General features: G+C 33.7%; 1 protein-coding gene across 1 annotated transcript; it reads right to left on the minus strand.

The window, feature by feature from the left end:
• Positions 1 to 986: 986 nt before the first annotated feature.
• On the minus strand, positions 987 to 19,462 carry LOC141399608 (protein ROP-like). Its single transcript, XM_073978698.1, has 10 exons — positions 19,315 to 19,462; positions 15,622 to 15,801; positions 15,388 to 15,543; positions 15,199 to 15,305; positions 7,599 to 8,118; positions 5,935 to 6,053; positions 5,757 to 5,870; positions 5,393 to 5,560; positions 5,126 to 5,307; positions 987 to 1,479 (listed from the first exon to the last, which is right to left on the minus strand). Exons 1-10 carry the CDS (start codon positions 19,340 to 19,342, stop codon positions 1,233 to 1,235), a joined length of 1,821 nt encoding a protein of 606 aa, XP_073834799.1. The 5' UTR covers positions 19,343 to 19,462; the 3' UTR covers positions 987 to 1,232.
• Between the last annotated feature and the right edge of the window lie 2,304 nt (positions 19,463 to 21,766).

Here is a 21,766-nt window from a genome sequence, read left to right on the forward strand (position 1 = left end):
CTGTCAATTCCTTTGTGTATACGTCAAATGAAAACTCATCTGAAATCGATTGGATTTCATTTGACGTTTGAGCAATGGAATTGACAGTTGAAATCGAGTGGATTTCGTAAATGTAAACATAGTATTATTTTTAGAATAAATGATTTCGCCAGTGGTGGGTAGGGATCACCTTATTTATTTTTTTTATTTATTTTTTTTTAGGGATCTCTGAAGCAACTTCTAATAAATTGTATCCAACGGAGTTCATTTTTCATATCTCCGTGTGGACTGCATCGAAGGATGTTGTGAAATCATAACTCCACACGCACAACTTCCAAAGTCTTTTGCTGGGTATTGATATCTATCGTCGTTAATTCCATTGATAGAGAGTTACAGAATCGCACTTAAAATAATGTGAATTTTTCTATTTCAAGATGTAAGATTTTTGTTTTAAATACATGTTGTGTAGTAACCAACATTTATCAACCGATTTTCCTTAAAATTCATATTTAAGGATTTCAGAGTTTCAGAAGTCTCCCTTGTCCCTTCGGGGATGTTGTGGGAACATATGTATGTATGGATTTCAGAGTGTAGAAAAGAAGTATCCTTTTTTTCTTTTGATAATAGGTTCGCCTTTTGCAGGCCTCCACATAACGGTAACGCCCTATTTTAGATATTTTGGTGGTTTTAGCGACACGCTAACCTACCTCATAGAAGGTCGGTCAATGTTTTGGTTTAGACCCCTTACAACGGGACCAACCTTTTCAATGAATTTTGGCAGTTTCCGGTAATTTTGGTCGATAAAACGTAAGAATTGCTGTTTACACATTTATTATAAATAATAATAAACAATTTCAATACAATATAAACGTTGAAATAGTTTTGGCCACAATACTTGGATTTGAGACCATAGTGAATGCGAAAGCAGCAGTTTTTATCATTTTTATAGTGACAATATTTGAAAGCTAATTTTTGTTTCATATTAAGAAGAAATAAACATACCACCATTTTTAAAATAAGTATTTTTATTCATGTTTTAACATTCTTATAAAATATGCTATACCTTTACACATAATAATTTTCATTTTTAATTTAAAAAGTATATTAAATTTTGAATACCGATTTACCTGCAAGTAAAAATTATCTCGGGAGTATCCAGAACGTGCCGCAAAAGATTTTCCAGAAAGATTAAACTTCCGCGATAAAAAATCATTATGTAGAGCGACTGTTTCTATGAATGTATTTTTATTCAATTATATTGCTGAAGAGGGCGAGTTTAGTTCCTCTTTGGTTAGAGAACCCAAATCGTTTAAGAAAGATTCGGGTGTCAGTATGTGGGAAGAACCGATAATAACTTCCCAATTTTTAACAGCATTCGTTACCTCGTAAGCACTACGCATTTCGGACATGCATACACCACCAACAATGAAGACAATAAGACGTGGAACGTTTTTCACCTGGGCCTGTGTTTTATCCTTGTTCCATTTACCGTAACGTACACTTTAAAGAGATAAAAGAAAATGTTTTGAAAACGAACAAAAACATAAGGTAAAGGGATCTATAAGATATAGGATCGAAATTGTTTAAAGCGGGCTCAGGAGACCGACGATATACGGTCGCAATAAGTGAAACTAGTATGTGTAAGATATAAAAGCGGGCTTTTGGATTTCGTCGCTATAAGCGACTGCGACTGTAATTAGCTAAACATGGAAAATATGCAGGGTTATTCTGAACGTGAATTCCCTGTGAGTAGAAGATAGGGGTTTGTTCGTCATTTAAAACATTCGGATGTATTAAGATGGGCACACAACAGGTCAGAGCGGAATTGAGAAGATTCTAGATAGACCGCCTATATTTCTAAGAGAAATTAGTTTAACCAAATGAAGCTAAAGAGGACCGTTCTTAACTTTAAAATCCGTTTTTGTTATCCCTTACTTTAAGAAAAGTATGGAATAAAGTTTGCATTACCAGGGAATTGTTTTTACATCTTCCATTTAATATTAACGTTATATGATGTAAAAATATAGTAATATTGAGCAAAAAAGTATTCTTCGAGTTTATTTTAATCTGTTTGGTTGATTTGAATTTGCGGTCAAATTTCCCTTGGTTTTCAATATTCCTTTTAATTTATCTGACACATATTATGAAATCAAACTTGTAAGAATAAAACACGAAACATCTGATCGATACCGACTAACATTTAACTACCGAAAGGTTGCAATAACGGGCCTAAGGCAAAGGTAAAACTATTTCGAAAACTAAAGTTCGGGCGAGTTTCATTCGCACACATTCTTCTTTCGACATACAGAAACTGGCTGTAAATTTCATGTATACAATCTTTTTTTCTTGATATTGCCATATTTTTGCAAAAAAATAACTTGGTCTTTAGTCATTTACCAGATATAGATTTGTTCCTTTACTTTTTTAATAGTTAAAGTAGCAAAACAGAGAAGTTCGCTCTGGTAGCAATGTCAAAAACATACGTGGCTGCTTTAAAAAGGAAAATAACAAACAAAATAAATGTTACTGTTTTTTATTTTTTTATTTCACTGGTTTAAATTTTTATTATTTTTTATTTTGCTTTGACAAAGCGCGTAGTTTTCTTTTTTCATTTTGCCTTATTTGTCAAGTAAATGTCAAATCAGCAGTTTGACAGATGTTCCACTTTTTACACAACGAAATTTGTCGAGCAGAAAGTAGTAAAAGAGAAAGCCATTTCGGCTCTCTCTCCTCTCTCACTCTCTTAAAATTTGCTTCCAATTTTACTACTTTTTGGGGTTAAAGTTAAAAATGGTAAAACTTGAAGAAACTTTAACGTAAAGGAACAAAGCTAAACACATTTTTTATTTGAACTTAAAACAGTTGTTGTCGTCGTTAAAGAATAAAAACTCCGGTCATTGTGTTAAATTTAGAATGAGAAAATTTATTCGTAGACTAAGAATTTATTCTCTATAAAGTAAAATGGAATAAAATAAAATACATACATAAATTCTAATACATTGATATTTTCAAAGACTCACTTCTTGTGGGACGACAAATTACAAGACAAAAAATGGCTGATTTTCAGCCTTTTATATCACAAACCAAATCAATAAATTTAAAATGTTGGCAGTAACAAAACAAAACAACTCAAAAACAAAACAATATTGACTGCAGTTACAACAACATAGACAATCGATAAACAATAATAGCTAATTTAGACTAGCCATAAATCCTCGACTGGATTTAATAAATCCAGTACAAAACTCATTGCATTTAGATATACATTTTGGAGGATTTAAATGGCAGTCAGCTGATTTTTGTTCATAGCACAATTACCAAGGTAGATGCATCAGCCCATCTGATCGAATTTGAAACGTCAAAAGAATTTTTTGCAAATTGAATTCGTCTCAAAAACATACGGCAAATTACAAATTTATTGTTTAATACTGAAAATGTTAGCACATTATGCTACTAATAGCTTTGTTCCTTTACTTTTTTAATGGTAAGAGTGGTAAAAGAGAAAAGTGTCAAAATTGTTCAAAATTGCACTCTCATGAACATTTTTACCAGAAAAGTAATGGAACGGAAAAATGGTAGGTCTGGCAGCAATGTCGGAAAAAAACATAAAAAATCAATTTTCGTCTTTTATTTCACAGTTTTTAATTTAGTGTTGTCAGTGTTCGACGTTTTCTTCGGTTTTTAGTCCATTTTGTGAAATAATCGTCAAACAAAAGTCGAAAAATCAGTTCTGCCATTTTCTACCTGCAGAAATTTTGCTGGTAGCCTGTGGTAGAAGGGAAAGCCATTTTCGCTCTCTCTCCCCTCTCACTCTCTTAAAAATTGCTTCCAGTTTTGCCACTTTTCGGGGTTAAGGAACGCTTTGCAGGTTAAAAATGGTAACAAATGGTTAAAATGGTAACCTCAGGTAAGTAAAGGAACACAGCTAATGCTAACTAAAGAGCAAATAAAGAATTATTTTATCGCAGTTTGCCCATCTAAAATAAATAAACGAATTATTTTATCGTTTAGACATCGTAAATATTAGTCTTGGTTGATTAAAATCAACTTTGTACATCAAAACAAATTTAATTTTTTTCGCCTTGTTTACAAATTTTTACATTTTAAATTATTTTTAGTGTAGCAATTCACCGATGCATCTACCTTGTTTCTTGTGCCAGCTCGCAACTTTTTGTATTTTCTTGCAATATGTTGCAAAAAACAAAGTTGTATACGAGGATTTATGCCAGCTTTAAAACAAATCCACTCAATAGGAGGATTTATTTTTGTGTGGGAAATCTGGTAGATTTTGGATGGATTTAGCAAATAAAACCTGATAATGTGCTAAATCCGGCTAATGAAGTCATATCTAAATGGGCTATAAGTCTGACTTTAATAATCGATAGGGTTACCAGCTGCAGAATTTTAAGGAACCGGGTTTCCGACAGGTGTTTTGGAGTTTACGTCATTTATTTGTCAGATAGTGTATGGAACTTACAACTTAAATGATGGATGTTTTATAAAACATGTTAAATGTAAAATGCGTTTAAAAATATAAAAGAAGGAACATTAAAAGAATCTGGTACCAAACTTTGATATAAAAGAATTATCATTTTGTCCTTTCTGAGAAGTTCGTGGAAAATAGTTTTTATTTCAAAACCATTTTATATGTATCATTTTTATGTTAGTGTACAAATCAACGAGGCTAAAAACACAGCCTGTCAAAGTTAAAAGTTACCGTACTTCTCCGACACTCAGAAAATACTCCGACAACCACTGTTTACAATTCGTGTTTCCTTATGGGTACTTAACACGATATGTATTTTATATATGGGTTGTCACTTTTTATATACAAAATGTATACGCAAAGTGACAACCCATATGTATAGTACATATCGTGTAAAGTACCCATTATAGTACCGTAGCAACATACTCAAAAACAACATTTCCCTCATGGCACAATTACCAAGGTAGTGGCATCGTAAAATTTTGAATATGTTATGTCAACATTTTCTTTATGTTGTTGGGGAAATTACAACAAAAATAATTTTTTTATAAAGGGATTTGACTTTTCATATTCGAACAGCTGGTGTGATACCACTACCTGGGTAATTGTGCCATGATTTCCCTAAAGTAAATAAAAACATTTCAAAACGTCTCCACATACCTTGTTGGTTCATGAGAATTGGGATGTTGGGCCCTTTCAGAAAGGAAAGCAAAATGACGTTGATCCAATTTATCCTCAATGCAATCTTCCATGATATCCTTAACAACAGGTGTCCAACGGGACACTGTATATTTCTGCTCGTCGCGTTCCTTGCGTGGAACTGTGTAAGTTTGTTTACGTGACTGAAGTTAAAAAGAAATTATATCACAAGTTTAGTTGTGGACCAAATCAATCATTCCATCTCGACAACAACAAAATTAAACTCACATCGGCTATAACATTGACACCCAGGTGACTTAAGTTGCGCACCATATCTTGGTCATTGGGCGATAGATGAGCATGCGCAAATAGTTTGGTGAGATTTTCCTCAGTAATGCCATTCTTGATCATGACATACAAAGCAATAATGCGGATCTTATCATAATTGGATACATTCTGAAAACAAAAAGAAAGGGAATTACATTTACGAAATCCACTCGATTTCAACTGTCAATTCTATTGCTTAAAAGTCAAATGAAATCCAATAGATTTCGGATGACTTTTAATTTGACGTATACGCAAAGGAATTGACAGTTGAAATCAAGTGAATTTCGTAAATGTAAACTAAGCTTAAGTTTTCATATAGACTTACAGCATCCAGAAGAATTGGCACAATATTACGCATATGATCTTTAATTTGTTCACCTTCGGCATCAGTGCCCATGGCTAAATCCTGTTCGACGCGGCACAATTTTTCAACATGGTCCTAATGAAATATACATGTGTGTTGTGTAACGGCACAAATGACATAATTTAACAACATGCCATACCTTATACGTCATACAATCTTCTGCCAAATGCAAATGAGTGGAATACTTGGACAACTCCTTTTGATACTGGGGCAATTTCTTGATCATTTGTGATAAATCACGCATAGAAGCCTTATCAGCTAAAAATACGCAAGGTTAAGGATGCCAAGACACCCATCGGACGATATCTTTATTAAACACCTACCACATACATATACATATATGTACGTATATGCACACTGGAGCGACCCAAACAAATTGTTTTGATACTCCTACGCCCTATAAATTTTTAGTTTGATACCATGGCACAATTACCAAGGGAGTGGTATCACACCACACCAGCTGTTCGAATATAAAATGTCAAATCCCTTTATAAAAAAAAATATTTTTGTTGTAATTCCCCCAACAACATAAATAAATTTTTGACATAACATATTCAAAATTTTACGAAGCCACTACCTGGGTAATTGTGCCATGTTTGATACAAAAACCCTATATATGAAAATTGTTTGGCAATGGGTTAACGGTAACCCGTGCTACCCGAACAAACTTCGTTTTCATAGTAATTTGTATTGGCCCAAAGGGGCATTTTCACGAAAATTCTCTATTCAATGACATGGTAGAACAAATACAAGGTAAAGTTAATACTACAACAAATACAACTCGAACAACAACCACAAAGGAATTTGTTTTTGTTTGTAAACCTTAGTGTCAACGTAAATGTAAACAAAACAAGGAAATGTCTATAAATTATTGGAATTTAAAAAATTAATAATTTTTCACATTTGATTGAATATTTTGGAAAACATGAATGAAAACTCGTTAGATTTTCAATTTGAATGTTTCCATATCATTCCACTAAATGCATAATTTCTAGCAGAAAGTAGAATACTTGCAAAAATGTTTCGGGTCGCTGGTAATTCATTGAAAAAAGAGAAGATGTTTCAATCATTTGCTTTTGAAAACAAAAAAGCACATGTTTATTAGGGCTTTATTCTTTTCAAGTTTAAGAAAATACCACACATATTAACAAATATTGTACCGCCTCTATAAGCGGTGTTTTAGTGTGCGGCATGTCGTTCGGACCTGGAGGAGGTTACATGTCAATGATATGAAGCCGTCTTTATGGGAAATAGTTTTTTTTTCTGATGAATAAATTTGTTCTTCAAAAATATATATCCCTAATATACATCGAACATAGAAATAAATACATAAAATGTCGAATGGAATTTGACACTAACACTACAACCCAGTTCAGTCAGCTGGGTATTGCTGCTACCTTTTCTTGTTCTACCATGATTCAATGATAAACTTTACCGGTTCATTTTTGGGGCTAAAAGCGAATCCTTCAAAAATTTATGAAAATCGGATCGGATCGCATATTTGGCAGATTTTGGGCCCTATATACATACATAGCTATATCAAAATCCGATTTTCACAAATTTTTGTAGGATTCGTTCTTAAGCCACGTCGATTGGCCCCATGGAAACAAAGATCGAACGGGTGGCGCGAATTAACGTTAAACGATCGCCAAACTATTTAATATATAGAGTTTTTGGATCAAATGGAAAGAATAGGAGTTAGGAGTTCCAAAAAAAATAAAAATCTTTGTCGCCCTAATGTTCACTCAGGGCACCATGAATGTTCACTTAAGTTCTTGTTGTGTTTTTTATGTCTAAACTTACAAGAAGACATTTGCTTGGAATCGGTGAATTTCTTCATATTTTGCGTAACCTGTTTAGAGACAACAGCAATATGTTGATGACGCAGTTCAACCCACAAATCATCATGTTCATCCAGCAACACCTCCTTCTCCGGTTGATTGGGTCCGGGTGAAAAACGATAAACATCATTTTGAATGGGCAACAAATCGTAGGCCATGGCTTGGAGTGTCAATTCGTGCAACAAGGGCGATACGCAATCAAAACCACGATCCAAAATCAACAACTGTGAACGTGCTTTCTCCGAACCCTCGCCCATCGTTGGGTCGTCAGCCTTATACGTATCCAGTTTTTGCTGTACGACTGCAGCTAGATCGCTGTTGCGATCCCAATCAGTGCGATATCGCACCATCGGATACTCGCCGAGCGTAGCGCACAAGGTGGCTATTTGCTCGGCAATGCGATCGAAGTGTTTTGCGCGTTCTGTGGGGAATTTCGGTGAGTACAAACACTGAAAACTGTCTGGCGAATCTAGTGAGTAGACCTAAGAAGGGGCATATTTGTTGTTTTTTAATATAAAATTTGTTCGCATTTTTTTGGGGTATAAGAACACAACAAAAACATTACAGATATACGTACATATCGTCTGCTCCGTCGGAAAAGGTCGTAAGTCCACTTTTTTTGGAAATCGCGTTTTTGTTACAGGATGATACTACAAGTCAAAACACGTCGTATGATACAAAGAAAATGGTAGTATGTCGCGTTTTTCTATATGTTTTGCCCTTGTCGGAAAAGGTCGTAAGTCCACAAAACGTACAAATTTGAGTACGAAAAGGTCGTACGTCCACAGGAAAATGTATACTTTAAAAGAATACTACAGCTAATGTAGTTCATATATAATGTTTAACGTCATCCATGGTTGGGGTACAATGTAAAGAACTAGCCTACAATTTTGTATGATAATCGGATGATATTTGGCGGAGCCTGTGGAACAAACTTTTGAACAAAAATCTGATAATTTCTATATTGCAACGAAAATTTACATTTGAAATCTATTTTCCCCTATAAGCGAACTGATTATGAAACATGGACTTCTGGCCTTTTCATTGATACAAATTGGGATGCTGTATGTGTTCAAATACCTCATATTTTGAAAAATATAAAAAAATATCAAAATGTTTACTGTTTTCACTGTTGTATATCTTACTTAACTCTATCAACTGGTCATTTGTGGTTTCTCTAGGGGCATTCATAGGACATAGGACATTCACATAACGAGATTAGTTTAAATTCTGAATTCAATAAAGTAATACCTTCTAATGGACGGGTAAGTGCAATGCTTATATTATTAGATGGTTCTAAAATAATAATTGATTGAAATGTTATTAAACTAAGAAGTCATCATGGTTTTTGCTAACAAAGAGCAGTATGAATTTGGAATGGAATTAGACGATGGTGTCATGGGTCTAATTCCCTATGGTTTTCACGGTGATTCTGAAAGCTCTGATGACGTCAATACCAAACATCCTAGAAGTAATAGAAACTTGTATACCAAATCACTAAGATCTTACTTAAAAAATTGCGAGCTGTATCTTAATTTCAAAAGACGGACAGACGGTCATGGTTATACCGACTTAGAATTTTGCCCTGGTCGGGTCTTATTGCTAAAATATGTACCCAGGATTGGAGAAACGGAATCGTTCGTAAGTTTTATATATATAGCGCCTTTAAAAAATAGGGCACAGTTTTAACCCGCTCCTCCGAAATTCAACAAAATATATAGCCTACTTCCACCAAGGGACATTCCTGTGCATAATCTGAAAATTACATGGAATAAGTACTTAGGGTCGGAGATTCAGCAACCGTTGCCTCGCAAATTAATTTTCTGACCGATACTTTCATAACTTTTGCAAAAAAGCGTTTTTTAAAAAATAGGGCCTGCCCCGCCCACTCCTAAGTTCTAAAACTATAAAGCCTATTGTCACCTCGGTTGTTCCTTGTATATTCTCTGAAATTTTCAAAAAAATCGGTTCAGCCTTTTTTGAGTCTATGCGGAACATACAAACATACACACATTGTCTTTTATACATATACTAGCGGACCCGGCGAACTTCGTCTCGCTATTAAGGAATAAAATTTCATACAAAAACTCAATTTTCGATTTTTCCAATTTTCCGGCTTTTCCAGAGAGATTTTCCAAAATTTTCTTCCGTAAAGACCTTCTCTTCGAAAATATGAATAACTGACAAAAAATTTTACAGAAATCGGCCTAGCCGTTCTCATTTTATGAATTACTATACATTTTTTACACCATTTTTATATATATACATATATAAGATTTCACACAACAGTTTTGGTCCATTAAACCCGCTAATAATTATCTCATCACCATGTTAAATTGCAAGCTTATTGTTTGTCCTAGACTCAAATCATTCTTAAAATTTCGCTCCGATCGGAATATTACTGCGATCTACAGGATACCTACAAAGTCGGGTAAAAATTGTGGGTTTGGTCCATTTCACACCTTTCGATCATAACCAACATCTAATGGGGTTACTTCTGGTCGGAACCCGACCTCTCCACAAAATTTCGTGACGATCGGTCCAAAATTGAGGCCTAGAGTTTTATTACAATTGTTAATGGATAGACGGACACCCATAGCTAGATCGCTTTATCTCATCAAGATATGAAAAAATAGCAAGGGGAGGGGGTCTACGACGAATACTTCGCGATGTTACACGAATATTGGACAAAACAAACTTATAATACCCTTTCCACATTCTTTTGTAAAGTATAAATATTTTATTTTAAAAACGTCCGTAAATTGTAGGAAAAGGTCGTAAGTCCCTACAAAAATATAAAACTGTACAAGGAAAAGGTCGTAAGTCCAAAGACATCCAATTATCTCCCAAACGCGATGGAATTTTATCAAACAAAGTACAGGTATTGAAGCGGAATAAATAAACGAAAAATACTGCTTTTACCACCATAATAAAATCTTTAATACAGAAAGCGCTGGAATGTTTTTTCTTCCTCCTGAAAAATTTATTGAGAGGGACTTACGACCTTTTCCGACGGAGCAGACGATATGTTATGTCCAATTTACATTAGCAACTTTTTCGTCATTTAGAGCTGTTTCGTCATTTATTTGCTAAAACAGCCAACATTTTGCGTCATTTACCATACAAAATTAAATGACGATAGCTGTGTCATTTATTCTAAACAACGCACGAAAACACCATACTATTATATGCAACCCTGCTTTTTCGTCATAAACTACCAAAAAATGCAACTGTTTTATGATGTCTTTGTTTGTTTGTGTGTGTTGTAGAAAAACAAAAAAACTCAAACGATGACAAAAGTGCAAATAAATGTTTAAAAAACTTGCAAAAATTAATTTTTTTTTCAATTTTGAATTAAGTCAAGTTATTTGGTAAACATTAGTGTGGTGAAATTCTTATTTTTCGGAATTAAAATTATTGTGTGCGTGTGTATGTGTTATTGTATCCGTGTGTATGTGCGATTGTGTGCGTAAGCAAATGACGCAAAAAACAGATGTAAATACACTTCATTTGTTTCTAGGATTTCGTAAAACGAAATCATTTAATGTGCATATGTAAATTGGACTTTAATTAAAAATCGCTATAATGCTAGGTTTACATTTACGAAATCCACTCGATTTCAACTGTCGATTCTATTGCTTAAACGTCAAATCAAGTCAAATGGATTTTAGATGAGCTTTCATCTGACGTATACGCAAAGGAATTGACAGTTGAAATCGAGTGGATTTCATAAATGTAAATGTACTATAAGATGGTGAAAATGAGAAATAACCGTATTTGCCTACTAATGCCTAAAATAAAAGTCATTCCATTTTATTATACCACGTTATACCACTTTGATTTTTTTTAAATACTATGAAATCATGGTACAAATACACAGGTAGCCGCATCGGCAATTGTTGGCAACATAAGATTTCAAAATTGGACATCAATTCAATGCAATTGACACATTATGTTACCATCAGCTGGCATGATAATGCTACCTGTATTATTGTACCATGTATGAAATGAAAAAAAAAAATTCTCAAAAATTATTTCCTGTTGCACATAAATATTGAAAAAAGTCCAGCACAAACCACACTAATTTTTATGATATATGAAATAATGTTATAAAACATAAAATGATATATATGTAAAAATACCCCGGTTACACTTAACCGGATTAATGCTTGGTTTACATTTACGAAATCCACTCGATGAGATTTCATTTGACGTTTGAGCTATGGAATTGACAGTTGAAATCGAGTGGATTTCGTAAATGTAAACTTAGCATAACCCAGTGGGTTTGGATTTCAAATGTCAATTCCATAGCACAAACGTCAAATACTCTCGAAGTGGATTAACCCGGCAAAAATCTCTAGTGTAACCGTATTATAATACGACGATAAAATAGTAAGAAACCAACGGTTATGTCATTTGGTTATGCTTGGTTTACATTTGATTTTACATTTACATTTAGAAATCCACTCGATTTCAACTGTCAATTTCTTTGCTCAAACGTCAAATGAAATCCAGTCGATTTCAGATGAGTTTTCATTTGTCGTATAGGTAAAGGAATTGATAGCACGGTTACACTACAGTTTTTTGACGGGTTAACCCACTTTATGAGGATTTATTGCTTAATCTGGTCAAATCTGACCAGATTTGCCATACAAAAATTAAATCCTCTCATGGCTGGGTTTATTTTAAATCCGGCACAAATCCACCAAAAATACAGTGTTGTATTCGGTATTTGTGCAAAAAAATCCAACTCTACTCAAAAAGTACCAAAAGTTGCAACTGTTTTTGCAACAGAGTTTGTCGTGTTTTACACGTTTGCGATTGGTCGCATGAGATTTTATGGAGTTAATAAATCTAAAGTTATTTGGAAATCATAAAATTATTATTTTTTTTTCATTAGACACTTTTTAACAAAAAGTACGATTGATACCATGATACAAAAATGTATCCCTGTCTGTAAAATATACCAATATGAGCAAAGAGGGGACGATATCTCATATGAGAAATTGTAAAAGTGTAACACACGACTTTATTAGTTATTTTGTATGTATACGTAGCAAACATCAGCTGACAGTTTATACCCTCGAAAAGCTACATAAGTGTAGCCAGCAAAGATTAACCCACTGGATCTATTAAACCCAGTGGGTTAACCTTCAATAGTGTAACCGGGGTATTATGTCGTGTGCCCCTATACCTTAGCTGTGTTCCAGAACCTGCAAAATAGTACTATTTAGTACTATTTTTACAATTATTTCCTAGAATGCGTTCCTGTACTACAAAAAGTAGCAAAACTTGCTTTTCTCTTTAAACAAAAATGGCACTGAATGGGTTTCTCTTCTACTATTTTCTACTACACAAATTTGGCTGTGTAAAAAGTTGGAAATTTGTCAGAAAGAATATTTGACATTTATTGAAAGAACGACAAATAAAAGAACATGGAAACAAATCATCAATAGAAAATAAATATGTAAATAAAATAAATTAATTTGAAATGAAGCAGTTAACAATAAATAAACATATTTCGCTAATAACTGTTTAATAAAAATACGAGGTATTGAACTAAAAAATGTCAGCAAATCGCATTATAATTTAACAATTTAATTTCAATCTTAGAGTTCAACTGCGGCAATTGTGAGCAAGACTTTAGATATATATATTTTCATGCAAGAACCCATCAGTAACGGCATCGCAACGTTTTTAGCTTCCACTACAAGAATAATGATTGGCATAAACAAGCCCAATGCTTCCTAAAAGCCAAAAGTTTCATTTCCCAATTACATCGCGTAATGGAAAGGACTATCTCAGCCGATTCTTTTTAAAATCATATAGAGAAGTCAATCGAGACGTCCGAAAGGAGAACTGAATTCAACCCAACCAAGGACATTTGTATTTTCAGTGTGATTACTTGTCCGTTTTAAGCACTACACTACGTGGTCCCGTCATATGTTGCACTGTTTCAATGTTAATAGGGTTGTGATGCTAAAGGAACTGAATTCCAACGTCATGACATGTATGAATGTGGCCCCGTATCAAAATGAAGATTAGCCGTTTATATTGCAAATTATGGTTTTAAACTGACTAATTGAAAAAGACAAAGATGTAATTATCGAATGAGTTATACGGCGTTTATATTATAGTTTTTTGCAGGGTTAACCTTCTTTATGAGGATTTGTTTGAAGTATATACAATGGAAATGACATTTGAAACCCAGACCCACTGGGTTAACCTTGTTATATATAAACGGCCTATTACCCGAACTTAAATTTTTATTAAAATGCGCTTTTAAAAATCTCTAAAGGGATCATTAACATTTTTATTGTTGTTTTCATATTGAGAATACAAAACTTATATCCATTCATTATAACCGCATACATGTTTGGGATTTTTGTCTAATTCTCCTTAATATACATATGTACGTGGGGCAACGACAAATTGGCTGGAGGGAAATTGATGATTTTACTAAAATATGATCTCTTATGCTTGTTGTTGTTCCAAATTTGAATTTTTTAATAATTGATTATAGATATTTGAAGAATCGTCCACTCTCGTTCATCTAAATGATCAGCAAAAGACTTCTATCACAAAAGAAAAGAGATAAATTTGATATCACTATTTGTAATTACGAATATTTTTTTTGTGACGTCCGTCTGTTTTTATTATTGACATATTTTTTAACTTTACTATATTTTCCGTTCCTGTACTATTTGAAAAAATATGTGTTCTGAGAGCAAATTTGACTGTTCTCTCTTTAACTATTTTTGCCATTCAAAAAGTACTGGAACGAAGCTCTTGTATTCAATTAAATATCTGCTTATATGTGGCCTGTTCCTTTACTTTTGAAAATAGCAAAACCGGCAAAAGTAGTAAAAGTTGTTAACTGCTTCCATATGAATTGTATTGTGTCTGAAGTAAAGGAACGCTTTTCGAGTAAAAAGTGGTAAAACTTGAAGATTCTTGCTTTACGTGCACAGAGCTATGTATTAGCTCTGTTCCAGAACTAAAAAGTTTTTACAATTTTTACCACTTTTACACATTTTGCGTTCCCGTACACAACATTTATATGAAAATCGTTTACGACTTTTACCACTTTATAAAGTACGGGAACAGGCCAATTGACTTCAAAAAATTGTGAAAAGTTCTGAAAAATAAAAACTTTAAAAGCTTGTGGGGAAGCATTTTGATATCGAATCACTTTTTAATTAAGATTTTATGTAATCTTATGTAGAAACTCATCACGCTATGATACAGGGATATGAGGTTGTAAGTCATAATATTTACAACATACACAAAAGACCAAACATATTGGTGACATTTACACTTAGTACGGAGATGATATTGGTCTGTATATAAGGTTGCTTTTTGCATTATGAGACATTAGTTTTGCAATAAGCTACGAAATTAGAATATCTGTTAGAAGTTAGTATTTTTGGCACAAAAACAAAACCTTTTCTAAACGAAAAGATAACACACATACATATATAAATGGAAATGTGGAAAACCACGAAAAAAGCTTGTTTATCAAAAATTCAACTTATCCTCAAAGTTGAAAATTTGTTTTATACCTGGCTCTCATATGCTAGAAATGCAATATTGATTTCTTTGAAACAAGCTATGCGACTGACTAACTGCTTTTCAGCTTTTATCATTTCAAATATATCATCGGGTACCGCTAAATTTAAACAAAATAAAAATATAATAAATCAAAACTCAAAATAAACTAACCAATAATGTTCTACAAAGGCTGGACTTACCCTCAGTGAAGAACACATGGGCATAACGATACATGGGTCGAGCTGGATTTTGAAAGTCACGTATCAAACCAGCCACCGAATCTTGAGATGGTGTAATCAAATAAATTGCATCCATGGATGGCAAAGGTTCTCGTTTCTTGTTAATATCTTCTACCACTGTAGTATTTAATAATTAATTGGAATATTTTAATTATGTGTTTATTATTTATTCACAATAAGTGATCAAATACTTACATGTAATGCCTTCAGAACTAATTTCATGCATTTTGGTACATGCTGATACCATGCGCATGCCCAACTTATCAACAACTAGCACACGCCAGTCGACAGATGCTTTGGAAACAGCAGAAGCACCAGCAGTGGCTCCTTTCTTGGGAGGTGGTGGTTTATATTTAACCACTTCGTTCATAATTTCTAATAGAAGAAAAAAAAGGATCATTATAAAAAAAGTTGTGGTCAAAATTAACCTGCCAAGTTTCAAAAATGAAATTTTTAATTAAAACTTAATATGGGCTTTAGAAAGTAAACACGAGCCTTTTGAACACCTTAAAATATTTAATGTATAGAAGAACAACTTTAAAAGGCCTTAAGGCCGCGCGCGCACATACGGTCCGTTGAGAATCGCGTTACAACAACCACATGAAAACTTCAAGAACAACCTTGGCATCACTTACACTTTTTTCATGTGGTTGTTGTTATTAACGCGTGACGCTACGCACAACGGACAGTATGTGCCGGGGCCATTAAGCCCTAAACACATCCAACGTATGCGTAAAGTTTTGTGTCATACAACAATAAAGAAAAATTGAAACTTGGCAGTATTATATATGCTTTTAGTTTCAACATATTCACAAATAAAATGCAGTACGAGTTACTTGAATAAATAATCAATTTTCTCCATTTGTTGTAGAAATTTTGACCCACCTAAAGAAATGTTACAACTCTTTCATTATAAAAATTTACATAAATCCAATGCGACTAAAGGCCTGTATAAATAAGCTGCCTCGCCTGGTTGCCTTACTTTCCTGCTTCATGTTTTACATAACAAAAGTTTTTTTCCTTTATTTTTTTAATGGTAAGAGTGGTAAAAGAGAAAAGTGTCAAACTTGCTCAAAATTGCTCTCTCATGAACATTTTTACCAGAAAAGTAAAGGAACGAAAAAATGGTAGATCTGGCAGCAATGTCAAAAAGAAACACAAAAAATCAATTTTCGTCGTTTATTTCACAGTTTTTAATTTAGTTTTGTCAGCGTTCGACTTTTTCTTCTGTTTTTCGTCCATTTTTTTCTTCATTGTGAAATAATCGTCAAACAAAAGTCGAAAAATCAGTTCTGCCATTTTTACCTGCAGAAATTTGTGTGGTAGCCTGTGGTAGAAGAGAAAGCCATTTTCGCTCTCTCTCCACTCTCTTAAAAATTGCTGCCAGTTTAACCACTTTTTGGGTTACGGAACGCTTTGCAGGTTAAAAATGGTAACAAATGGTAAAAATGGTAACCTCAGGTAAGTAAAGGAACACAAGCTTCGTCCCCGTACTTTTTAAAGGTAAAACTCGTAAAAGTGAGAACTGCAAAATATTTGTTCTCACACACAAGTTTTTTGAAATAGTTCGGGAACGGAAAAATGGAAAATACGTCAAAAAAAAAACTGGAACAAATGTCAAAGTCGGCGTATCAGCCAATCAGACGCCGGCAACCATGTTACTATTTTTTTACTCTCCCAAATTTGTCGTGTAAAAATTTTTTTAAGAGAGCGTCATTCAGCGCCATTTTTGTTTAAAGAGAAGTGAACATTTTACAACTTTTTTGTGTATGGGAACGCTTTTTCGAGTAAAATGTGTAAAAGTCGTAAAAATTGTAAAAACTTTTTAGTTCTGGACCACAGCTACAGCTAAAAATAAAGGAATAAAGAAGAAAAGGGCAACCTAGTTCGAAATTGGCCCCGCATTCTTTATTCTTTTATTTTATGTTTTGTCAGAAATTAAGCAGGAAAGCAATGCAACCAGGCGAGGCAGTTTATGTACCCAGGCCTTAATGATTCTGACTCACTTGAAAGTGAAGTTTTCAATATCGTTAGTTTAATGCATATATAAGTGTATAGAATACTTTACAAGTTTAATGATATGAATTTCAATATTAAAATAAAACTACTTTTAATTTTTTTTGTAAATTATTTGTTAGAAAATTTTTGGGAATTTTTTTTTTGAAGAAATTCAATAAAATCGGGGAAATTTTGGGGACAAGTTTTGAACAAGTAGGGGAAAAGAGTCTGAAGAATAAAGGCAACGCTGACACCCTGTAAAGAAAAATATGGTGTGCATCCCTGCCTTATACCCCGCTCAAGGCAAATATAGAAGGTAGCCGATTCGGCGAATTGCTACAACAAAGCAACTTTTGCCGTAACATAATACGTCAAAATTTGTAAAGAGAATCAATTCGCCTTGGCGCTTAAATTTGCAGCGATTTAGCTTCGGCCAATCAGAACAATATGTTTGTTTACATTTCACAATTACAACAATTTTATTTGACATTTCATGTTCAATCAGCTGATACGAGTCGGCTACCTTCTTTAATGTGCCTTGACCCCGCTTACACTTAACCGGATTAACCCAGTGGGTTTGGGTTTCAAAAGTCAATTCCATAGCGCAAACGTCAAATAAATATTCATGAAGTGGGTTAACCGGGCAAAAACTCTAATGTAACCGTACCCTTAGATCATAAATGCTACAGAGCTACAAAAATATTCACAATGTATCTCCAAAAATAGCATGTTTGGATGTGAGAGAAAATGGGAAATATCTCCTCAATGCGGTCTGGTGGTTTTGCAATGACTCAAACACACAGTAAAGTGAATTGTACACATTGTTGTTTTCTTATCATAATCGCTTTGCCACGAAACCCAGCAAAAAACATAGCTAACTAAAGGCGTGTTCAGACTAGCCATCAATGTCGTATGAGCTGTCACTTATTTTATCCATACGTCAAAGCCCATACCACTTTTAGTTTTTGCGTTCACACTAGCATACAATTTCGTATGACCACAAAATATAAATCACCTAACAAACACTATTTATTTTTTTAAAAACCATAATTGCACTCACATTTTCGTTTTCTTTACCTATTTTCTTCATTTTTTGGTAAAATTGTTTTCTTCCCAGAATTTATTTCAAAACTGCATACGTAAATAGCCGAATAGAGCGCACCATAAATGAAAAGTGTACATATAGTTGCCACATCATTTTGATAGACGCAATTTTTCATAGTGGTCACACTGCCACACTATAGCTCTGTTCCAGAACTAAAAAGTTTTTACAATTTTTACCACTTTTACACATTTTGCGTTCCCGTACACAAAATTTATATGAAAATCGTTTACGACTTTTACAACTTTTACCACTTTATAAAGTGCGGGAACAGGCCATATGTGTACAACATTCACAGGTAGCAAATTTGACATGTCATATGACATTGATGGATAGTGTAAACACCACCTAATTATGATTCATTATTGTTTAATAATAAAAATACAAAGACAGAAATGTAAATAACTATTTTGGCGAATTTGTCATCAATAAAGCTAACAATTTTTCGAATACTCTAAAAAAAATCGTGACGTTTCCTAAGAGGTCAATACGGGGGCTTTGAGGTACACAGTTTACATCATAACCCGCGATAAGTCGATAGACCTATAAAGTATAACTAGATAGCTAGTAGAATCACCACCGTCAGAGAGTAAATACGCCAGGATTATGTGGCGATTTACACTTTTTCCTTTTTTTAATGACAACAAATACCAAAACCAAAATTCTGACAGGAAACGTACATACATAGCTTTAGGTTTAAATTTCTATAGTTTTTTGGAAGCTGTTCGGTAAAATTCAATGGCATTCCAAGGCTTTTCGGGCTTTTACTCATTCAAGCAGCTACTTACTTTGTCCCACCAAGATTTTCAAAGTCATTTTTGCTGTTTTTGTATTGCAATTTGTTCGATAAGTCACGCACAATCCTTGTAATTGTTTTCACTGGCTTAACCGATACCGATCGTTGTATTTCCTTCAAAAATCCCCACATTACTGATTATGTATGGGGTTAATATAGAAATGAGTTATAAATTTCATTGCAGCTGATGTGAGATATGAAGTATTGGGTTATCGAAGAAAAACGGACTAAGTACTAAACTTTAAGTGGGGCTAAAACAAACAAATTAAATTATGAACTAGTTGAGGTTATAATAACAATAAATTACAAATCAAATATTTGGCGTTAGAAATTAAATTAATAAAGTGTAATTTTTATAATTTCCTTCATTTTTCATATTAAATATAAATAAATATAACTAGAATTTAATCCATTTATATTTTATTACGAGCTCTCGCTTGTGGTTTTTTTTTTGGTATTGATTTCATTTCATCGACATCATTAGGGATGTCGATCCCGAAAACCCGGGATTTTTCTGTATTTTATAAATCCCGAATCCCGGGATTGACTTTTATGGAGTCTTTCACGAAAATGGATTGGAAGAAACATAATTTATCAATTCCGTCATAAAAAATTTCATTTTAAATAAATTTTAATAAACAAATTCTAACCCCCTGTTTTTATACCCTCCACCATAGGATGGGGGTATATTAAGTTTGTCACTACGTTTGTAACTACTCGAAATAATCATTGTAGACCCCACAAAGTATATATATTCTTGATCAGCGTGCAATTCTACATCGATATAGCCATGTCCGTCCGTCTGTCCGTCTGTGGAAATCACTCTAGCGTCCGAACGGATTGACGTAGGTTGATGAATTTTTGGGAAAATATGTTATTTTTACGTAGGACTTTTGGTATTGAAAGCGGGCTATATAGGTCCACGCTTTCGTATAGCCCCCATACAAAATGACGCGTGACGCGTCGTCGTTTTAAGGAATTTTTAAGATATTTGGCCCATTTTACCACCGAATTGGTTGTAATTTGGTACTTTGTGTCTCCAGAGGCCAAAAAATATTCCTACCAAAGTTGGGTTATATAGGTCCACGTTTTGGTATAGCCCCCATATAAGGCCCCATATAAAGTACGCGTCATTTTAATATATTTTGAATGTATTAGACCCATTTGAGCACAGAATTGGTTGTAATTTGGTATTTTGTGTCTTCAGAGGCCAGAAAACATTCTTACCAAAGTTGGGTTATATAGGTCCACGTTTTGGTATAGCCCCCACATAAGGCCCCTTATAAAGTACGCGTCATTTGAATATATTTTGAATGTATTAGACCCATTTGACCGAAGAATCGGTTGTAACTTTGTATTTTGTGTTTCCAGAGGCTAAGAAACATTTCTACCATAAAATGTTTATATAGGTCCACGTGTTGATATAGCCCCCCATAATACAATATCTCCCGATTTTCGATATTTTGAACGTTTTAGCCTCATTATCACACCGAGATGGCTGAAATTTGATATTTAGTCTTCTTTAGGCGTATAAAACTTTCCCCCAGAAATTTTTAGGTATAGGTCCACGTCATCATATAGCCCCCATAGAACGGTACCTTCCGCATTTCGGTATTTTGAAGGTTGTGGCCACATTAATCCACCGAAATGGCTGAAATTTGTGGTGGAGGGTATAAAAAGTTCGGCACGACCGAACTTAACGCTTTTCTTACTTGTTGTAACTTATTTTTGTTCGTTCGTCTATATTCGTAATAATTTAGGCATCCATAGCTCAGCCCCCTGAAGACATACGTACTTAATTTTTCGTATACCCGTTCCATATATCGCTAAGAATTCCTCATTTAAAAATCAGTGCTCTACGTTTGCGCTAAAACGAGTAAATCGATCTACAAAATTTGACAATTCGTGTGAAAAGAATAAAAATTTTCACAAAAACAGGGCGTAAGAAGTCTTAAATTTGTATACCAAGGTATGTGTTTCCAAAGACATAAATACAACAAGATAAGACATTTTGTTTGCTATCATTCTTCAGTGAATGGCCTTTGAATTTAACATAATGTTATATCACCATATGGTGATATAACATTTTTTTCTTTTATACATTTTTACGCATTTAACCGAATTTACCGATCCAATTGACATAGAATTATTCTTGAATAGATCCTTGAATTCATAAATTTCGTTTCTGATACCATTACATGAAATGTTCCTCCTTGGTTGCGATTTTGAATTAACTGCAACCTGTTAAGGGTAATGTTTCTATACAAAGTTTCGTAAACATTTTTTTGTTGCATGCATTTTGTCAAGTCTTAGTTGTATTTATGTCTTTGGTGTTTCAAAGAAAGTTCTTTAAATGAGTCTTATGGGCACTTTACACGATATGTTTTTTACATATGAGTTGTCACTTTGCATATACAGTTTGTATGGGAAAAGTGACAACTCAT

Source organism: Musca autumnalis, unplaced genomic scaffold (genome assembly GCF_047663935.1).
Source record: "Musca autumnalis isolate F117 unplaced genomic scaffold, ASM4766393v1 scaffold_3, whole genome shotgun sequence".
Taxonomy (NCBI): domain Eukaryota; kingdom Metazoa; phylum Arthropoda; class Insecta; order Diptera; family Muscidae; genus Musca; species Musca autumnalis.

Excerpts from the sequence above, each read along its gene's own strand:
- LOC141399608 (XM_073978698.1), bottom strand. The coding sequence starts at position 19,342 with ATGACTTTGAAAATCTTGGTGGGACAAA. Across the intron at positions 5,561-5,756 it reads TGCCAATTCTTCTGGATGCT|AATGTATCCAATTATGATAA; the intron begins GTAAGTCTATAT and ends TTTTGTTTTCAG. Across the intron at positions 5,308-5,392 it reads GTGTCAATGTTATAGCCGAT|TCACGTAAACAAACTTACAC; the intron begins GTGAGTTTAATT and ends TTTTAACTTCAG.